The following is a 20,352-nucleotide window of genomic DNA, read 5'->3' on the forward strand; positions in this document are numbered from 1 at the left end:
TTTTACAAACGATAAAAAATTCACATCAGAATTAAGCATATTTATTAAACACACCGGGGGGGGGCCTCTGAAAAAATGTTATTCAATTTAATTGTTTTTAATTTACATTGTATATGTACAAGAGCATTTCTTTCAACCCACAGCTTAACAAAAAAACCAAAAACCCCACACTGCTGTTAGAAGAGCAGAGAAACTTTTGAAATACTCCGTTGTCTGAAATAAAAGCAAGGCACTCTCCTTTAACAGCTGATATATTCCTGAATTCAGCCTGCAAAAAGGCATGTTCACACTGAGAGAACTTGAATAAAAGTAGCAGGCTAATCTTCTTTAATTCTTTCTTTTGCTCTCGTGATCCGTCACAGATCATACTGCACACATCCATTCGGTGAATTTAAATAAATGTGAAGGATATTCCACAGATTACATGATGTTGGAGAGTATCACAGTAAAGAACGGCTATGGAAAACTGAAGCACATTGGCGACTTGAAGTCTAACACAGGACCCTGGACCTGCTACCATCAAAACCATGCTTCCTAATAAACGTATCTTGTTCCAAGAAAAATTATGCTGATTTGTGTGAAAGTACTTTTCAAGGGACCAGTCCCATGAAGCACTGAAAGTCCTCAGCATGGAACTGAGGGTGCTCAGCAGCTTTCAGGATTTGTCCTGAAATAAAGATGATTTCTCAAGGGACCTTGGCCCAGATCCTCAGAGGTGTTTAGGCCTTTTGTTTTACACAAAGGGACAGAAGTAAACACACTTTTGGATGTCTAGTGTGTGTGTGCACGTTTGTATATACAAATTATACACAAAATTTCAAATTCAGGTCAAAATACATTTGTCTTGCAGATCAGGCATCTGACACCAACCTACAAGAAATGTTAGCTTCTCTGATATTTAATTATACTATTATGTTTGCACATAAGCTTACAAGTCAATACTAAAAGCAAAACGTTTCCAAATATTCAGGTAAACTGGAAATCTTGACTATAATGATTAGAAGTCTGTTTTCCTATTGATACTACTAGAAATCTTGATATAAGAATAATTTTCATAAAAGCACATCCAAACATAATAAGTGATAAAATACCAGATGACTACTTGAAAAGTATACAATGACTTGATATCTGGGTTATCTGTTGCAGCAATTAGGCAATTCATTTGGCATCTCTTTGATAGTATAATTTAATTTCCATATAAACAGCATAGTTTAAAAAAGGACAAAAAGCTAGAACGTTTAAAGCTAACAAAAGATACAGTGACATCAGGTTGACATTCAAAAAAATTTTCTTAGCAAAATGACCAACAAAATTTTGACTTAATACAGTGCATATAAAGTTTTTTAGAACTAAAATCTTTAAATATTATTTGAATTTAGCAAAACATGAGAAAGATTTTAATATCAAAGTGCTAAACAGTACTGCCTTAAAAGTCACTGCAAATAAACTGTAAAATAATTTTGCTTGTGAAGTGACAGATATTTTATATACAAATGGTTAATAAAAAGACACACACACATATATACACACACACGCACACACACATATATATATGTATGTATATGTATATGCATATGCATATATATATATATGTATGTATGTATATATATATATATATAGTTCTCTAACTGGTGTATCTGAGTCAGTGTGAACACCCCATTTAGTTACTTTGTGTAACACGGCTCCCATGAGCTGGCAGTCATTGCAATAAATACAGGCAAAGCCATTACAATATACCATGCATACAAACGTTTATACAAATAAAGACACTATGCAACAAATTATTTCATATTAATATGGCATCAACAATATAAACATACAAAAAAGGAGTACGAACACGGAATGTTTAAATGCAGCCCACTATAGCCTTCCTAGCTCTTACATTCAGACTATTTTACAAGACTTGCTTGTTCTTCAGAACCGTCTTGTGTCTGTTTACTAACTTGTTACCTAGATTAAATCTAAAACTTAACTATCCCTGATGCTGACCCTGTGCGTTCCAATCACTACTTACTTTTACTTCCTTATCTAAGGAACAAGTGCTCAGCTGAACCACAAATTGTCCCTGTGTCTTCCACATACATTTGTCAGTAAGTCACACTACATGGATTCAAGTTTGGGAAACTTTGTCATGTAAGTTAGTGCATGTAATCTTCTCACTTGATTTCTTCGATTTTATTTTCATAGTAAAATAAATTAGTTAATAAACAAGACTTAGTAAGACAGCACTTTAAAAAATTGCACTTGAACATGGGAGCTAACAGCCATTGTCATTTTGCTATATCTGATTTATACGAAATATTCAGTTGAATGTACTTTGTTAAAAAAAGTGAACTTTTGTTTACTTTGTGCCAAGATGTGTGCCCTTGATACAGGAAGTATGCTAAAGGTATCATCACAAAACACATACTACCCTGGCAAACAACTATTTGTTGTTCTTGTTTTCAAACACAGCTTCTACATTTGTATTCCCCATATAGGACGAGGTGTTACACAATAGATTTAAAACAGTCTTGTTAACCTTTTACTGCTGAGATAGCATTGTCCAAAAGTGCCTTATTAGCAATTTGTAAAAAAACCCAAATCACACAAAAAATAAACAAAAACAAGAACACAACCCCCAAATAGTAAGCCGTTAAATTTTAGGCCTTAGTTTGTAAGGAAAAAGCGCCTGAAAAGTCCTCATTTTAGGGCTGGAGTTGCTTTTCTGTTATGTAAGCGCAGAAATGTTAGCAGTAAGTCACAATCCATTTGCCTGCTCTGGTGGGCATTAGACTTTCATGAGGGTAATTTGAGACTCAGAAAGGTAGGGTATCCAGAAACAACTTGTCAATAATGGAAGGGGGTGGCACCAAATCTTCCAGTTTCAGGTAAAAGATGCGCTGCAGTCCCAGTGTGCAGAGAGAACGCAAGTCAGCAAGAACACCCAGTACCTTAGGCTCTGCAGACTCAAGTGGCTGTCCTTTGTTTTGGCAGCTGAAAGCTAAGTGATCTTTTAAGCTGCTAGTGATCTTGTTGCATAGCTCTTCCACTTTCTTTGGTTCTTTTAATCCATGTCGTTCTGCAAAAGGATGGCAAGAGAACAGCCAAATCAATGTCATTATGAGAATAAATCTGCTCCTTACTCCAGGGTAATCAACCTATAACTAGGTAATACTGTAACAGACAAAACAAAGACCTTTGAAAGTATATAATAATATATTAGAATAGTGATGCCATATAATATTGACTGACCTTGTTTCATGTAATAAGAAGATATAATAATTGCCCTTTCTTGTTAGCAACCAAAATATTTAATGTTTGCTTTCAACTATAATTTAAATTATAATTAATATAAGAAACCTGAGCTATCTACATAGTTACCTACGTTTTTAATTATATAAAGCATCAGTTAATTGGACAATTTTATGGCAAAATGATCACAGGAGGTGTTTTGGAGATTTCCTTGCCTCCCTACCAGTTGTGAATGCTCAATAACTATGGCAACCATTATTTATTCAGTGAATTCAAGTGGAGATCAATATCCACTGCCAGCTCCATCAGCACTAGGCCTGGAATTCCACTAGGAATTTACAGACACTCTTGCAAGAAACCAAAGGCACCTCAACCATTCTTTTTTATTTTGATAATCTACAGCTTTTATTTATCACTAAAAAGTCTGAGATAAAGGAACTCTGGAAGTCAACTATTTCCACCTTCGAGCAAGCAATGCATAAAGTAAAAGAGCTACTGTGTTACCCATCATGAAAAACTTCTGAAATTCCTAAAACCAAACCAATGGCTTCTAGCTAAGGTGTTTTCCCCGCACCCTCCCCTATTTATGTTCTGTTAAAATGCTGCAGTGAAGTTACACATCCTCAGTTCATTAAGCTTGAGGAGGAAGCTTCATATTTGTGATTCATTAAAAACAGTCTCTTAGCAGACATATACGAAAAGAAAGCTTTGCATCATTGTTTGCCGTCAATACTTACTGGATGAATGAATGAATGTAACATGTTTCTGAACAATAATCTCAAATAACTGTTGCATTTTAATTTGTCTTTGAATTTCAAATGTGCAGAAACGTAAGAATTTGCTTCACAAGCAACGTTATCATCTTTCTTGTTTTAAATACAATTATAATTGCCAGGGAGGAGCAAGAAAAAACAGATTAAATTAACTAGCAAACATAGTATACTGTAGATAGTTAGGCCTGCAACCAATCAAGGAAATATGGTGGGAGAACGGTGGGAGGCGAGGAAGTGGGGAGTTGTGAAAGATTTATGCTCAATGCACTCCCAATTATCTGTAGGGCCCCCTCCCCCTCCCCATCCTTATGCCAAGATTATGCTCCATTCTCCCAGTCTTTCTTCCCCTCTTTTCCATTGTCCATGGGAAGGAAGGATCTGGCAGGAGGCACTTTCTTCTGGTCATCTCCCTAAAAAGTGGAATGAATGCAGGGAGCACATTCTTCTTTGCCCCCAAAACTAGGAATAATGAAAGTGTAGGGGTTCTGGTGGGCTCCTCACTCTTCTCAGGCATGCACGTATATGTATATGTGTAGTGGGGGACCGTGCTCCTGAATTCCTCTCTGTAGTGACTGCTCGGGATATATGTTTTTGATAAACTAATTAAAATGGAGGCAACTGCAATAGAAGTAGTCAGAAGTGTATGGGTCTGATCATCCTCTCATTTTTCCCAGTTTGACACTTGTGTAACTCCATTGACTTCCATGGAGCTAACTCCTGAGTTATACTGGTGTGAGATCAGAATCAGGCCCCACATGTGTAAACCTTTGGCCCGAAGCTAATATACTCTACCGTTTGCCAGCAATCTGACATCAATATGTAACAAATACATGAAAAATACTCATCTAGCTAGTAACAGCTGCTCAAACATCTTCACCTTCAAGGAATTTCAAAACCTAGATATTTGAAGTGACTTGTTTACATTCAAACACAAGAGTCACTGAATATTTAATACATTTCCAGTAAATTGTGTATAATGTAATTATGTAAGCCTGACTGTACAGGTCACCTAGAGTAAATACTTAGACGGATACTGCCATTTAAAGAACACAGTGACTAAATATTTTATGAAAGTTGAAAAATCTGTGCGGATTTTTTGGCCCAAGTCTTCTGGGGAATTCTGTGAAACGTTAAATTAATCTTTAAATCTTTGAAGTGTTCCCACCTTTTAATCTGCGTTAAGGTTGTATTTTAGCAATGTTAGTGAAGACATATTTATAGGTCCAGAGTGCTGGTATACTTAAACAGATCCACAGGCTGACTTTAAAAATAAATAACTGTGTAGTATAGTGGAGATGCTGTAAACCTATCCCATTACTTTGTGCATTGCTGCAGAGTTTGGAAAATCAACTACTGGACTTAAGCACATAGGGCTAGATCCTTAAAGGTACTTAGGCCCCAACATCTCTTTGAAGATCTAGGCCACAGGCAATTTATTTCCCAAATCTCTAAATTTTTTAATCTAAATTAGGACATTGGAATATGAACAAGAGGCTGCTAGGCAGCTCTTCAACACCACTTTCTACAAGCCATTAACCTCTGATCCCATTGAGGGTTACCAAAAGAAACAACACCATTTGCTCAAGAAACTCCCTGAAAAAGCACAAGAACAAATCCGCACAGACACACCCTTGGAACCCTGACCTGGGGTATTCTATCTGCTACCCAAGATCCATAAACCTGGAAATCCTGGACACCCCGTCATCTCAGGCATTGGCACCCTGACAGCAGGATTGTCTGGCTATGTAGACTCCCTCCACAGGCCCTATGCTACCAGCACTCCCAGCTACCTTCGAGACACCACTGACTTCCTGAGGAAACTACAATCCATCGGTGATCTTCCTGAAAACACCATCCTGGCCACTCTGGATGTAGAAGCCCTCTACACCAACATTCCACACAAAGATGGACTACAAGCCGTCAAGAACAGTATCCCCGATAATGTCACGGCAAACCTGGTGGCTGAACTTTGTGACTTTGTCCTCACGCATAACTATTTCACATTTGGGGACAATGTATACCTTCAAATCAGCGGCACTGCTATGGGTACCCGCATGGCCTCACAGTATGCCAATGTTTTTATGGCTGACTTAGAACAACGCTTCTTCAGCTCTCGTCCCCTAATGCCCCTACTCTACTTGCACTACACTGATGACATCTTCATCATCTGGACCCATGGAAAAGAGGCCCTTGAGGAATTCCACCATGATTTCAACAATTTCCATCCCACCATCAACCTCAGCCTGGACCAGTCCACACAAGAGATCCGCTTCCTGGACACTATGGTGCTAATAAGCGATGGTCACATAAACACCATCCTATACCAGAAACCTACTGACCACTTTTCCTACCTACATGCCTGCAGCTTTCATCCAGACCACACCACATGATCCATTGTCTACAGCCAAGCTCTACGATACAACCGCATTTGCTCCAACCCCTCAGACAGAGACAAACACCTACAAGATCTCTATCAAGCATTCTTACAACTACAATACCCACCTGCTGAAGTGAAGAAACAGATTGACAGAGCCAGAAGAGTACCCAGAAGTCACCTACTACAGGACAGGCCCAACAAAGAAAATAACAGAACGCCACTAGCCATCACCTTCAGCCCCCAACTAAAACCTCTCCAACACATCATCAAGGATCTGCAACCTATCCTGAAGGACGACCCATCACTCTCACAGATCTTGGGAGACAGGCCAGTCCTTGCTTACAGACAGCCCCCCAACCTGAAGCAGATACTCACCAGCAAGCACACACCACACAACAAAACCACTAACCCAGGAACCTATCCTTGCAACAAAGCCCGTTGCCAACTGTGTCCACATATCTATTCAGGGGACACCATCACAGGGCCTAATCACATCAGCCACACTATCAGAGGCTCGTTCACCTGCACATCTACCAATGTGATATATGCCACCATGTGCCAGCAATGCCCCTCTGCCATGTACATTGGTCAAACTGGACAGTCTCTACGTAAAAGAATAAATGGACACAAATCAGACGTCAAGAATTATAACATTCAAAAACCAGTTGGAGAACACTTCAATCTCTTTGGTCACTCGATTATAGACCTAAAAGTTGCAATTCTTCAACAAAAAAACTTCAAAAACAGACTCCAAGGAGAGATTGCTGAATTGGAATTAATTTGCAAACTGGATACAATTATCTTAGGCTTGAATAGAGACTGGGAGTGGATGGGTCATTACACAAAGTAAAACTATTTCCCCATGTTTATTCCCCACCCCCCACCCCCGCCCTCCTGCTGGTAATAGCTTACCTTAAGTAATCACTCTCGTTACTGTATGTATGGTAACACCCATTGTTTCATGTTCTCTATGTATATAAATCTCCCCACTGTATTTTCCACTGAATGCATCCAATGAAGTGAGCTGTAGCTCATGAAAGCTTATGCTCAAATAAATTTGTTAGTCTCTAAGGTGCCACAAGTCCTCCTTTTCTTTTTGATCTATTAGTTTATCACATCTCTGAAGTCACTGGAAAGTGCTTTTCTGGTAGCATCCAAGTGACTCTAAGCAGATGGAGACAAATCTTGCTTGTTTTATCCATGTGCGTCCTCCCACTGGGTCAGATTAAGACCTGGAGCCCACCATTCTGTCACTGACTCCAATGGGAGCAGGAGCAGGCCTTTGATATAAGCAAGTGCAACTACACTGAAGTCAATGGAGTTGTAACCGTTGCCTCTGGATCTCAATTAGGCCTTTTCTCTTCAGCGGCAGTGCACATGTGAATAACGAGGGCAGGATTTGACCTAAGAAGGACAGCTAGTCAAAAAAGAGGTTTTCACTAACGGAGGAGGTGCACAAATAACGGAGGAGGTGCACAAATACTATTGTACACAGACCTCCTTACAGTAGCAGTGAAGCAGGTGCAGGGCAGGTGAAAAGTAGGATTTTTCTGCCTTGTTAATCTCTCCCTGGTTAATTGGCCTGTCACCCACTTTTGCAACAAAAATGGTATCTCATGGTGGGTGTTCCCTCCATAAACCTGAATAAAATGACTCATCGTCAGGAGTCTTTCAGAAATTTGGCATCTAGACCTCTGCAAAGTCAGGAGTTAATCCTGAGAAATTTGAACACAGTTAGTTTTTCACACCCTTCTGCTTTCCCTACATTTCACCCCAGGAGATATCTATGTGATTTCTGGTGATAAATCTGCTGAAGGTCACACTTCTGCAGGAAGAAAATGAAAGACCAGAGCAAAGTTCCAGGCTTAGCTTGCCTGCCCTCCCTCACTCCGGACAGTGGTGGAGTATAGCAGGATAGGACCAATTCAGTGATGCAGGCCTACCTCTCTAGAAAACACCACCCTCTGCAAATATACAAGGGGTTTTTAGGCTCTGTATTTAAGTCAATCTGGGTCTTGTTTAATTAATTCCTATCCACCAGAGATGTATTAATATCCTGGATGCAACAACAACAGTGAATGTCCCAGATTCAAAAAGGGCCTCCTAGCCAATTATATTGAAAATTAGGGTCTCTCCCAGTTTCAGTATAATTATTTGATTTCCTCTTCCCTTTTTACAAGCTCTTCCTCTTCCAAAATTGAAAGAAATTCCGGGCTTCACTGGCTCTGTGCTTTCCATGTTGGCACTGTTCTACTTAAGCATCTTCTGGTTCTTCAGACCTTTGGATCCCACATTTCAAAATCTCTAGTGAAAGTGATCCAAAAAACCAGAACAGCATAGAACTCATTTCTTGCTCTCATGGGGATGTGGGGAGAGCGTCTTGCACTGTTTTCTAATTACTCTCTTCTGGCTGATGCTCAAAGCAGTGTTGACGTGCTCTGGAGGAAGATGTGTCTAGCCCTGCCTAACTAACTGAAGGAAGTAAAAAGGAGAACAGAGACAGAGAGAGGAAGATCCTAGAGGAGCACCTTAAATAAAAAAGGCCTACTATGGTATCGTGGAGTTTTGAGTTAACTGTTTGCGACCCACCTTCATCAGACCAGATGTCAGTTCTTCTAATCTGGGTGAAGGCCAATACTATAACTTTATGACCTGTCATAAGGGACCTATTGAGTCTGCAGCGCACTGTCTTATATTCTGCGTCAAAGCCCGGAACATCAAATAAACAGAAAAAAACACATGTATGGACTTTTACATTAATAACATAATGTGCCTATTTAATTAATTAAAAACGTCTGTCTTTTTAGTCTTTTTCTGTATATTTCATGCTGCTGGATACCTTTCAATTTATCTCTGTACTTAGTATTGACAATATACTTACAACACCCTTCAAATTGTGTGTAGTCCCAGTGTGACATTACACAAATTATTTAATGAGTCAATTTACATATTTGTAAATAATTTGCCTATAACCATAAGTTCCATCTTGTCAGTATGCTTTCACCCACACTGGGGCAGGGGGAGAAGATTGGGGGAAGGAAGTAGGACATGGAGAGGCACAAAAGTTGTCAGCTGAGAGTGGGTTGGCTGGGATAGGTAGAAGAATGGCGGAGGATGCTCACACAGTTACTGGAGAGTGTCGAGAGATACTGGGTAGATGGATGCATGTCTGGAAGGTGTTGGGGTGGTTGGGTACTGTAGGGCGTCTGGGAGTGCTGGGATGGGTGGGTGCTGGATGTCTGGAGGGTAACTGGGGGGTAGTTTGAAGCTAAGTGAGGGTAGCTGGATACTATGTTGAGATTTCTGAGGACAGCACTGGTCCACTCCCCTCCCTGGCTGCTCTTCCCCAAAATCCAGCAGGGGAGGAGCAGACAGGCTGCCTGCAGAGTGGGAGCTTGAGCGTTCCCCAGTGGCTGGGACGAGCAGCTGCAGTCCATCCGTTCTGTTCCACTGAATGCATGCTCTCTCAGCTGGGCTACAGGAATGTGTGATGCTGCTTCTGTGCAGTGAGGCCAGGGGGAGCAGCTACAGGATTTGACAGCCTGGTGTGAAGGGGTTGCTGGTATATCACTGCGGGATGTGAGGGTGAGAGGGTTGTCTGGCTTTGGGAGAGTGAAATGGTCCAGGTTAATTTTACTGTGGGGAAGGCAGGGTTTAGCAGCACAGAAGAGTAAAAGCAGAGGGGCTGGGCTGGGCAGTTGAGAAAGGAGAATGGCATTCAGTGGGATTTGGGGAGTGGGGGAGGACTTGACCACTGGGAGCACAGGGATTGGGGATGGGGAGGGAGAACGAAAACCTCTTTTAGCCCCAGTACTGGCTTTTACTGTCTTCTTTCCTTGCCCTTCCACAGGAGAGTGAGTTCTCTCAAACACCCTCCAACTACTTCCCTTCCTCTCTCCTGCTCCCAGCATCCCACTGACTACCATACCACTTCCCCCCACCCCCTCCTGAGAGCACTGGCCTCTTTGATTCATGAAGAGCACTCCTGAGGTCAGGCAGAACAAGCAGAGCACCACTCTCAGAAGCCCTTCTGTTTACTTAGATACATGGTGCAGGGACTGTTTCTGAAGTTGGTGCTGCCTGAGACAAGTCTGTGCAGTGGCATACTCAGGCTGTCGGGGAAAGCCAGGAAGTGATTCTCCATGAACAAATCCCACAACAAGGAGTATTAAACTAGAACATTCTCCAGATTATAACCATTTCCCCATTCTGCTATCATTGAGAAATAATAAAGATAAGCAGTTCAAACAGTATTTTGTGCTGTTCCTTCTACTGCAATCACCTCTCTCTCTCTCTCTCTCTGGGCTTTCTATACCACTCATCATTTTATAGTAAATTCTTAAAAAACATATTAATGGAGATATGCCAACATCATCAGACAAAGGAATAAACAAAAATTTAGATCAACTTCAAGCTCCATTACAAATATAGGGAAAAAGAATATCAATGTTTGACAAATACAGACACACAACATTGGTAGGGAGAGAAATGTTATTTCTTCATATTTAGAGGAAATGATTACTTTCATTTGTCTGGAGGTTTTGAGAAGACTAACAAAACACAGCAAATATCTCTATACCAAAAGGGCTTTTATCACTGGAAACCACAAGAAACATGGGAATATATTAAAAGTTATTGTCATTAAACGTTTTATGTGCATCCAACTCAGCCACAGGACAATCTTTACTTGTTTATGTAAGGGCAACTGAACAGGGTGTGAATGAGCAAGCACCATGATGCTAAAACAGCGTTCAGGTATATGAGGAAGAACATATCACTTGTTCACAGAATGCTTGCATTAGGTTTTATTCCTTTAACTAAATCCCCTAAATCTCCAGGAAAATAATTAGGAACAGGTCTCATAGTTAGGTAAAAGGAGAAAAAAAAGTCAAGAACATTTTCTTCTTGCTGTAACAATTCACTCATTTTGGGCCTGGTTCTTACATGAGTGTAAAGCAAAGTAACCCTACTGAGTTATTCTGCATGTACACATGGTGTAAATGAGATCAGAATCTGGCACTTATTGTACCTCTCTTAATCATGGTGAAATGAGTACAAATTGATTTTAAAAATAAGGAAATACTTTTCATAGGAAACCAGTATTGAAGCTAAAACTAGTATGTACTAAATCATCCCCAAGTGCAGGAGGGAAAAGTACCCTAGAAACTCTTCAGATGAAATCCTGGTATCATTGAAGGCAATGGGAATTTTGCCCTTGACTTCAATGCAGCCAGGATTTCACCTCAAGTCTCCAGAGAATCATCGCATCCAGGGTGAAAGAATGATGCTACTTGCAGGGGATTGGGAGTAAAACTTACAACTTTGTAGATGCCCTGAGATCTGTGAGGAAATCCATTTCCATTTCTGTGGATCTCAGGGCATCTTTGTAAAGATTCAGCCCCTCTCCACCTTAGAGCCATGGTACAACGAGGCACTGTATCATCACTGAAGACCCAGCTGCATCTGTACATTATCGTCCTCTCTGAGAGGGGTTAAACAGAAAAGACCGGAAGTGAATGCTGCTCTGAGTAACAGTAACTCCTGCTGTATTTCTATAAGATTGTCAGGGACATCTGCCCCCAGCTCACTCCACTTCAGTCAGCTGTGCCCCCCAAATCACATAAAGCCTCAAGTCCACAACGTTTAAATGGAAGGGCTTCTGCTGTAGAGAAATTACGCTTTCCAGGTTACAATGCCCCCATTCTGTGCTTACTAGCCAGATGTGGTAGGCATTTGTACTAGTTTCATCCCCTTTGCCCCATGCAGCAGAGGGGCTGAAATGGTCTTATGTATACACAAATTATTCACTAACACTATGCAGAAAAATTCCTATTGCATCCCCCTGCCCCCAGTGCTATATGGTTTGAGATGTATTTCACCTTTTTAAAGAATATTCCAAGAAAACATAAAACCCTGGAGAAAAAGGGAGTCATTCGGATTCCATTTTAATAGGTGTTTCCGTGAGTGAGTGAGTGAGTGAGTGAGTGAATGTACACTATTGCCAGCCAGACTTTCAATATCGCCATTACAAATGTTCAAAAATCAAGCTCACCTTATCTGGAATATAGCAAAATTGACTGAAAGTGCTCAGATCTATGCTAACAATACAGTGCTAGTATTTGAAGATTTCTGTTACCAAAAGAGCACTTACCTGTAATCATACTTAGAGCTGATAAACATGCTAAGGCTGGGATATCAAGGTTAAGGCTCTGTAAATTTAATGAAAAGTCTTTAATTGACTCGAGCCACTCCCCAAATCCACGAAGGCACTGAAGTCTATGAAGCACAAGTCCATTGCAGAATACAAACTTATCTTCAGCAGTATCAGATCTTGAAAAAAAATTTAAATCATAAACACACATAATTTTACAAAAAGATGTACAAACAATAGTGAAATGTGTATCATTTAATATCTAACACATATTATTACGAGCATATGTGGGCATTTATGTTTGACAATATGCTTCTTCCTGTGGGCAAAACTACAACAAACAAGCTTCTATGATTGCTTACTTTGGAGAGCTATAAGCCTGAGGTTAACTGTAGCATGTGCTGTAGATTGTCTAATTAGTTAAGATTTTTTGGTCCTGCCAAAGGCACAAGCAGCAGAGACATTTTACATTAAATACTGTATGTTTGAACCTAAGGAAGACAAAGTGTATATGCTTTGAAATACAGTAATAATATGACTTGGAGAAAGCAGAGATTATTTTCATTCTGTGATCCTTAGTGTTTCCTCCCTTACATTTCTCAAATTTCAAAAATTGTTGAAGACAAAACAATAGAAAATATATAAACTAATGTACACAAACGCACAGAACATACTGTAATACTCAAGGCAGAAAATCTCTTATGTGAAAAATTCACAGTATTTGTCAGACTATAACTAAACACTAAAAAGAATCCCTGATAAAAACAAATAAACAATCAAACATAGTTCATCTTCGCCCTAAAGAAACAGGGGCATAACTCAAAACTCCATCCTGGGATTTCCCTGTAACTATCTTAGATACAATGTCTTAACTAGTGCCAGGCTGACAAATGGCACCTCACTCTATGAAATGACTTGGTATTAGGAAGAAAAACAATCTGAACAGGATTTTGGAGCCCCTTTATCCCCTTCCAAAACAGAATTTCAAGACATCTGTGTGAAAGGAAAAAAAACTCCAAACCATTGCATTACAAATGCTCTTCTACAGGTCATATAGGCAAGTACAAAACAGCCTCACTCGCAAGTAAACAAGGACAAATTATGATTAAAAGGAGAAAAGAAGATTTGGTAAATCCAATAAATGGAAGCACATTAGTGAGAATAATATTATTCCATTTCTGTACATTATTTTCTTATTTTTCTTCACTTGTATCACAAATTGAACACAGTATTTTGTCAGGTTTCAGAGTAGCAGCCGTGTTAGACTGTATCCTCAAAAAGAAAAGGAGTACTTGTGGCACCTTAGAGACTAAACAATTTATCTGAGCATAAGCTGTAGCTCACGAAAGCTTATGCTGAAACAAATTTGTTAGTCTCTAAGGTGCCATAAGTCCTCCTTTTCTTTTTACAGTATTTTCTGTCTTTTGTTGCTGTTTCTTTTCGGCTGTTTTCACAAATGACAAAAGTAAAGCTATCGCTCTACTTATCCTTTAAAAAAAAAAGTAGAAATTCACAGTTTTTCACATCAATTTAATCTGGGATTATTTTCAATCACAAGTAATTACCTGATGGAGAGTCTTAGTACAAACAGCTCCAAAAAAGCTGATTCTATGAGTAATGTCTGATCTTCCTTTGGGAGATCAGTAAATCCTGGAATTTTTTCCGCCCAGCCCCTGGATATGTCAATGGAGGCAGTCAGAAGATTATAGAACTGTTGTACATGTTCTGCATCTGTGCCTGCAGCAGCCTGGTCAGTGGAACAGTACTAAAATGAAAGCCACAGAAAGTAATATTATGCGTTTTTAAAGAATGCCACAATACATACAATGCTGTCTGCTCAACAGTGCTTTTCCAGTGAGTCCCTCAGCAGCAAAGACAGTAGGTTATTTTATCAAAGGGATAATAAACAGTTAAATATGAATGTAATGCCTATATATATATATATATATATATGTGTGTGTGTATATGTGTGTTTTACTTTTAATATAGGTAGCTCTTGAATACCATAACTATATGGATTTATAGTAGGGCTGTCAATTAATCGCAGTTGACTCATGTGATTAACTCAAAAAATTAATCGTGATTAAAAAAATTAATCATGATTAATTGCACTGTTAAGCAATAGAATACCAATTGAAACCTATTAAATATTTTGGAAATTTTTCTACATTTTCAAATATATTGATTTCAATTACAACACAGAATACAAAGTGTACAGTGCTCACTTTATATTATTTTATACAAATCTTTGCACTGTAAAAATGATAAAAGAAATAGTACTTTTCAATTCACATCATACAAGTACTGGAGTTCAATCTCTTTATCATGAAAGTGCAAATTAAAAAATGTAGGTTTTTTTGTTATATAACTGCACTCAAAAACAAACCAATGTAAAACTTTAAAGCCTACACGTCCACTCAGTGCTACTTCTTTTGTTCAGCCAGTCGCTAAGAGAAACAAGTTTGTTTACATTTATGGGAGAAACTGCTGCCCACTTCTTAATTACAATGTCACCTGAAAGTGAGAACAGGTGTTTGCATGGCACTGTTGTAGCTGGCGTTGCAAGATATTTACGTGCCAGATGCACTAAAGATTCATATGCCTCTTCATGCTTCGGCCATTGTTCCGGAAGACATACTTCCATGCTTATGATGCTCGTTAAAAAAATAATGCATTGATTAAATTTGTGACTGAACTCCTTGGGGGAGAATTGTATGTCCCCTGCTGTTTTACCTGCATTCTGCCATATATTTCACGTTATAGCAGCCTCAAATGATGACCCAGCACATGTTGTTCGTTTTAAGAACACTTTCACTGCAAATTTGTCAAAATGCAAAGAAGACACTGATGTGAAATTTTTAGGATAGCTACAGCACTCGACCCAAGATTTAAGAATCTGAAGTGCCGTTCAAAATCTGAGAGGGACGAGATGTGGAGTATGCTTTCAGAAATCTTAAAAGAGCAACACTCTGATGTGGAAACTACAGAACCAAACCACCAAAAAAGAAAATCAACCTTCTGCTGGTGGCATCTGACTCAGATGATGAAAATGAACATGCATCAGTCCGCACTGCTTTGTATCATTATTGAGCAGAACCCATCATCAGCATGGTTGCATGTCCTCTGGAATGGTGGTTGAAACATGAAGGGACATGAGTCTTTAGTGCATTTGGCCTGTAAATATCTTGCAACGCCAGCTACAACAGTGCCATGTGACCATCTGTTCTCACTTTCAGGTGACATTGTAAACAAGAAGCAGGCAGCATTATCTTCTGAAAATGTAAACAAAATTGTTTATCTGAACGATTGCCTGAACAAGAAGTAGGACTGAGTGGACATGTAGGCTCTAATGTTTTACATTGTTTTATTTTGGAATGCAGGGGTTTTTGTATATAATTCTACATTTGTAAGTTCAACTTTCATGCTAAAGAGACTGCACTACACTACTTGTATTAGGTGAATTGAAAAATACTATTTATTATGTTTTTTACAGTGCAAATATTTGTAATCAAAAATAAATGTAAAGTGAGCACTGTACACTTTGTATTCTGTGTTGTAATTGAAATCAGTATATTTGAAAATGTAGAAAACATCCAAAAATATGTAAATAAATGGTATTCTATTATTGTTTAACAGAGTGATTTTCATACGATTAATCACAATTATTTTTTTAATCCTGAGATTAATTGTGATTAATTTTTTTATAGAAATTTATAGAAATCAGGCATTTTATAAATGACCAAATTTGGCCTTTATCCATATGCTGTTAGTCAACAAAACTAGAAATCTGGTGGTTAGCATCACTTTTAAAACTGGAAGGATATAAGAATTCTGTTTAACGTATCACAATTTTTAAATTTCCCACTGATGAATTTGGCTCAATGTATTGTAAATGCAGATTTCCTCCAAATCACTATCTCACCGTGCGAGAGGCACGTGGGATAAATCTCTTTTCTTATCTGACACATGCAGCATCAATCCATCTGAATAAAAAATTGGTTCAAAGTAAAACAACTGGCCAAAATGACCTCATCATCAGAACCGAACAATTTTTAGGTTTAGGTAAAGACTGTATCATCTTGTTGACACAACCAATCCTTCCAACAGCCCCAGCTTCCTTAACTTCCCCATGACCTGCCAACAGACTGCAGCTCCTTCCCTGCTACCACTTCCGACTTCTTCACTACTGGATCCTGTCATTTCTGAATTCAAATCTTATGGCCAGGGTCTAAGCCTGGCCCTAGTCTCTCTGTGACATGGAGCACAGCCAGAGTGATGTGGCCCAGCCTATTACTGTGTCTGAGAAGTGCTGCTGGTTTCCTGAGTGGAGAGAGATGAATCTGGAATTTACTCCATGGCTGTAACAACTTCCTCTCCACTAGGTCCTTCGGAGTAATTTCTGGGAGGGATTTAGTGCAAAACAGTATCGCCCTGGGCCTCCCACCAAAAGATCTCCACAGCTGACGGAGAGAAGCACTTCAAAGAGCACCCTCTAATGGCAGCTAGAGACAGAGCCCATTGACTTGAGGAGTCCGTTGATAGCACCGTCAAGGGGGGACAAGGTGGGAGGGGAAAGACCCCCCCAGCCTCCCTCAATGACAACAGGAATGTTTCTTGGGCCCCTACTACTGCCACCTCACCGCCCTTGCAGATCTGATTGAGGCTGTTACTGCAGCCACAAGCTCTTCCTCTGCGGAGGAGTGAGAGGGGGAAGGTGCAAAGAGGAACTCTGGAGTGTGTAGCTCTTGTCCACTACATACTCCCCTAGGGGAAGCAGGTTCACCGATGGTGTAGAATGAGCAGGATGAATGGTCTCAGAATCATGGGTAGGTTGGAGATACACAAGAAGTGACACTGGAAACCCTACATAACTCTGGCCACATCTGAGGTATCTCTGCTGGCGCTAAGTAATTCCTGTCTGCTCAACCCAGCATTAGCTGCAGGGCCATTTCTCATCCTGTGCTCCTATTGCCTCTCCCAGCCATAAAAGCACATGTGATCCCTCTGACGAAGTTCATATGGGGAAAATCCTGACCCTGTAGCTATGGAGGGTCACCTGACACTGAACCAGTGCAGACAGGAAGATGCAGGGCTAGGGAGAGGACGGGGGCTGTTCAGGGTGTGCACATTGCATGGTTACACAAGTCCTTGGTCCTCCCGCCATGAAGGGGGCCTGGGGTGCACAAGTGGGAAGAGAGGCTATTCTAGCCATTGGAAGCAATAGCCATTGTGGAGTGGCTATGCAGCTTCTCCATGGCCTGGAGGGGGCTAGGAGGATGATTTCACCACCATCACCACTGGTCCCCTGTGCATCTGCCCAGTACTCAGCCCAGATACTCAGTCTGGGTGCTGGGATTTGGCTTCCCCCTGAGGTTAGCAGGGCAAATTAATCTGGCTCGTGTGTGACACTGGAATTCAAGGAGCACGTGCTGCACAGACCGTCAGTTCCTGGACTCCTGTTTTACGTGCTACTCAGACTGTGCAGAGGAGGGGGGTGGCTATGTGGTGCCATAGGAGCATGTCACCTCTGGGTGTGCCATCTGACTCCTGCGTGCTGTCAGCCTGTTTGCTAATTATTACAAAACATAAACCACAATGTACATCTCCCTATCATTTTGGCCTTAGAGCAGGATACTTGTTTAGTAGGTTACATGGTGAGGCCATAAGTGATTAGAAAATAAGAAGGCTCCAGTGCAAGTGAACAACCTCCACAAATTCCCAAAGGCAAAATGCGGAGGGGGCAAGGGGGGGGGAAGGAGGAACTGACCTGGGCAGTTACTCCAGACTCATGGGAAATCTGGCTGCACTCAAATACGCTGGCAGCCAAGTCCCTCCAAAGTGCTGCATAACATCATGCATTTTGGATGTTCTTTGTCATAGTTATTGGGTAAGTAAAACATCTCTCCTCCCCCAAGGTCAGATCCTGCCCCCAAGACCTTTGCATGCAGGGGACCCTCTGTGTGTGGATCCCCCCATCCCATGCAGAAATTTTGGAGGGTAGCAACTTTTGTGATACCCCCTATATCCACACTACGCGAGGGGATGGACGTGGGTCAGGGAACAGATGGACCTGATCTGGGAGAGGGCAAGCACCCACCAGCCCCACACAAATTGCTCGGAAAAGGTACGATACCTCCAGGCTGTATTAACTTTTCTGCAGAGCTACATATTGGGGAGCCCCCATTTAATGGGCTCTGGAGACAGCCACAGCCAGGAAGACCCAGAGCCAATGTGGAGGAGATGCAGAACCCCAGGATCTGCTTGGCCCTAGGGAGACCTACTTGGTTGTGCAGGGGTGGAACTATGGCACATTCATTCCATGAGGGGCAAACAGAATGATTTGAGGGAAATTCCTCCCCCTTCCACAGGTATTTCTGAGGCAGGACATGCTCTGAGCCACAGAAATCAGCAAAAAGAAAAAAATATAACGCTCTAAAGCCATCCCATGCGTAGCTCATCTGAAGTCAATCGGGATAAATCTGGCCCAGTATTTTTAAAGCACTCCTTGACCACATTAAATTGACCTATAATGGCAGCAACAACACAGAATGTTACCATTTTCTAACTCTAACGTGAATATTTCCGTGTTACAATAGAGAAGCAGGTTTATTAAATTGAATATATGTTTAATAACTCTACATATTTCTTAGATTTGTTTTACTAATTCTAGTAGCTCAATCCAGCTCATGGGAGCATGATGAGCAGAATGACAGAAATTGTATTTCCTGCCTTTGAACGGTTAGTCACTGCTAGAATATGTCATTCATTACTAGAAAGGCTCACATTTTACCAAAAATAGATGAGGAAACCAAATGGGGCCAAATTCTACAGTCCTGGATTACGCACAAATCATTCCCTGCACTGGGAAAACCCAACAATCACCCCATGGGAAGGAGCTGGTGTTTACCTCACTCCTGCAGAAAACAACCAGCAGGCCTGGCCTTAGTCAAGAGACCATTGAAGAGAAGGGGGAGCACTCTGCACTCCATGAGACATCACCACAAACTGGAGGCACTTTGGGAGAAAGTCAGAAGAGCCTGTGGTTGCTGCCAAGATTTTCCCCAAGGGGAGCTCCTGTGTACAGCAGCATTATTTTATGTAGGATATGAAAGTCTGATGCTGTGCAAAGTGGTCATACACCCCTGTTCCACTCCTTCCTGCTTATGTCAGACCTCCTGGAGCTTGCATGGTTTCAAAAACATGGAGGAGGCTTCCTTAGATTTCAAGGGGAGGAGCAATTATACTCTTAGTGCATCTCCTGTTTCTGCATTGTGACCCTGGCATTTGCTTAATTTCTGGCCTCTATATACAGAGGGTTTTATTATAAATACAGATTACTGCCCTATTTTACCCTTAATCAGGCAAAATTCTTACTGAAGTTGATGGGAATGCTGCCTGAATAAGGAGTGCTAGATTTGGGGCTTTATTCGCTTGTCACTTACACAGTACATGTCTGAACTTCATGGAATTACAACAGTGAAACAGGTGTGAGACGAATATGGCCCTTGGCCTTTAATAAGTTATAAAACAATCTTCCTAGTAATTGTTTTGGAAACCATATATCTTAATATTCTGTTACTGTGGACACATAAATTAAAACCAACTCCGAAATGAAGAGTAGCAATGTTCTGAATAGAAATAAGATTTGTTTTGACATTCCAAGGTTATATGATTATTTGGATTTTCTTTGTGCAATGTACTGATTCTTTTTTTTTTTTAAACAAATCCTGTATTGAGGTTTTTATTACTATTTTATTACGGCAGGCAAGACAATATTATTAGATTACAGTATGCTAGAAATTTGAAAAATTAAAGCC

At 40.5% G+C, this 20,352-nt stretch overlaps 1 protein-coding gene across 1 annotated transcript in view; it reads right to left on the reverse strand.

Annotated features, from left to right (window-relative positions):
- Positions 1-1,473: 1,473 nt before the first annotated feature.
- The window catches only part of NR4A3 (nuclear receptor subfamily 4 group A member 3), a 31,735-nt gene continuing 12,856 nt past the window's right edge, over positions 1,474-20,352 (reverse strand). The window contains exons 6-8 of the mRNA XM_084622005.1: positions 14,101-14,300; positions 12,536-12,714; positions 1,474-3,061 (exon numbers count right to left, since the gene is read on the reverse strand). Of these exons, the coding sequence (XP_084478131.1) occupies positions 2,799-3,061; positions 12,536-12,714; positions 14,101-14,300 (642 nt within the window). The 3' untranslated portion in view covers positions 1,474-2,798. The remainder of the gene's footprint in view (positions 3,062-12,535; positions 12,715-14,100; positions 14,301-20,352) is intronic.

Source organism: Lepidochelys olivacea, assembly GCF_965140295.1.
Source record: "Lepidochelys olivacea isolate rLepOli2 genome assembly, chromosome: 2".
NCBI lineage: Eukaryota > Metazoa > Chordata > Testudines > Cheloniidae > Lepidochelys > Lepidochelys olivacea.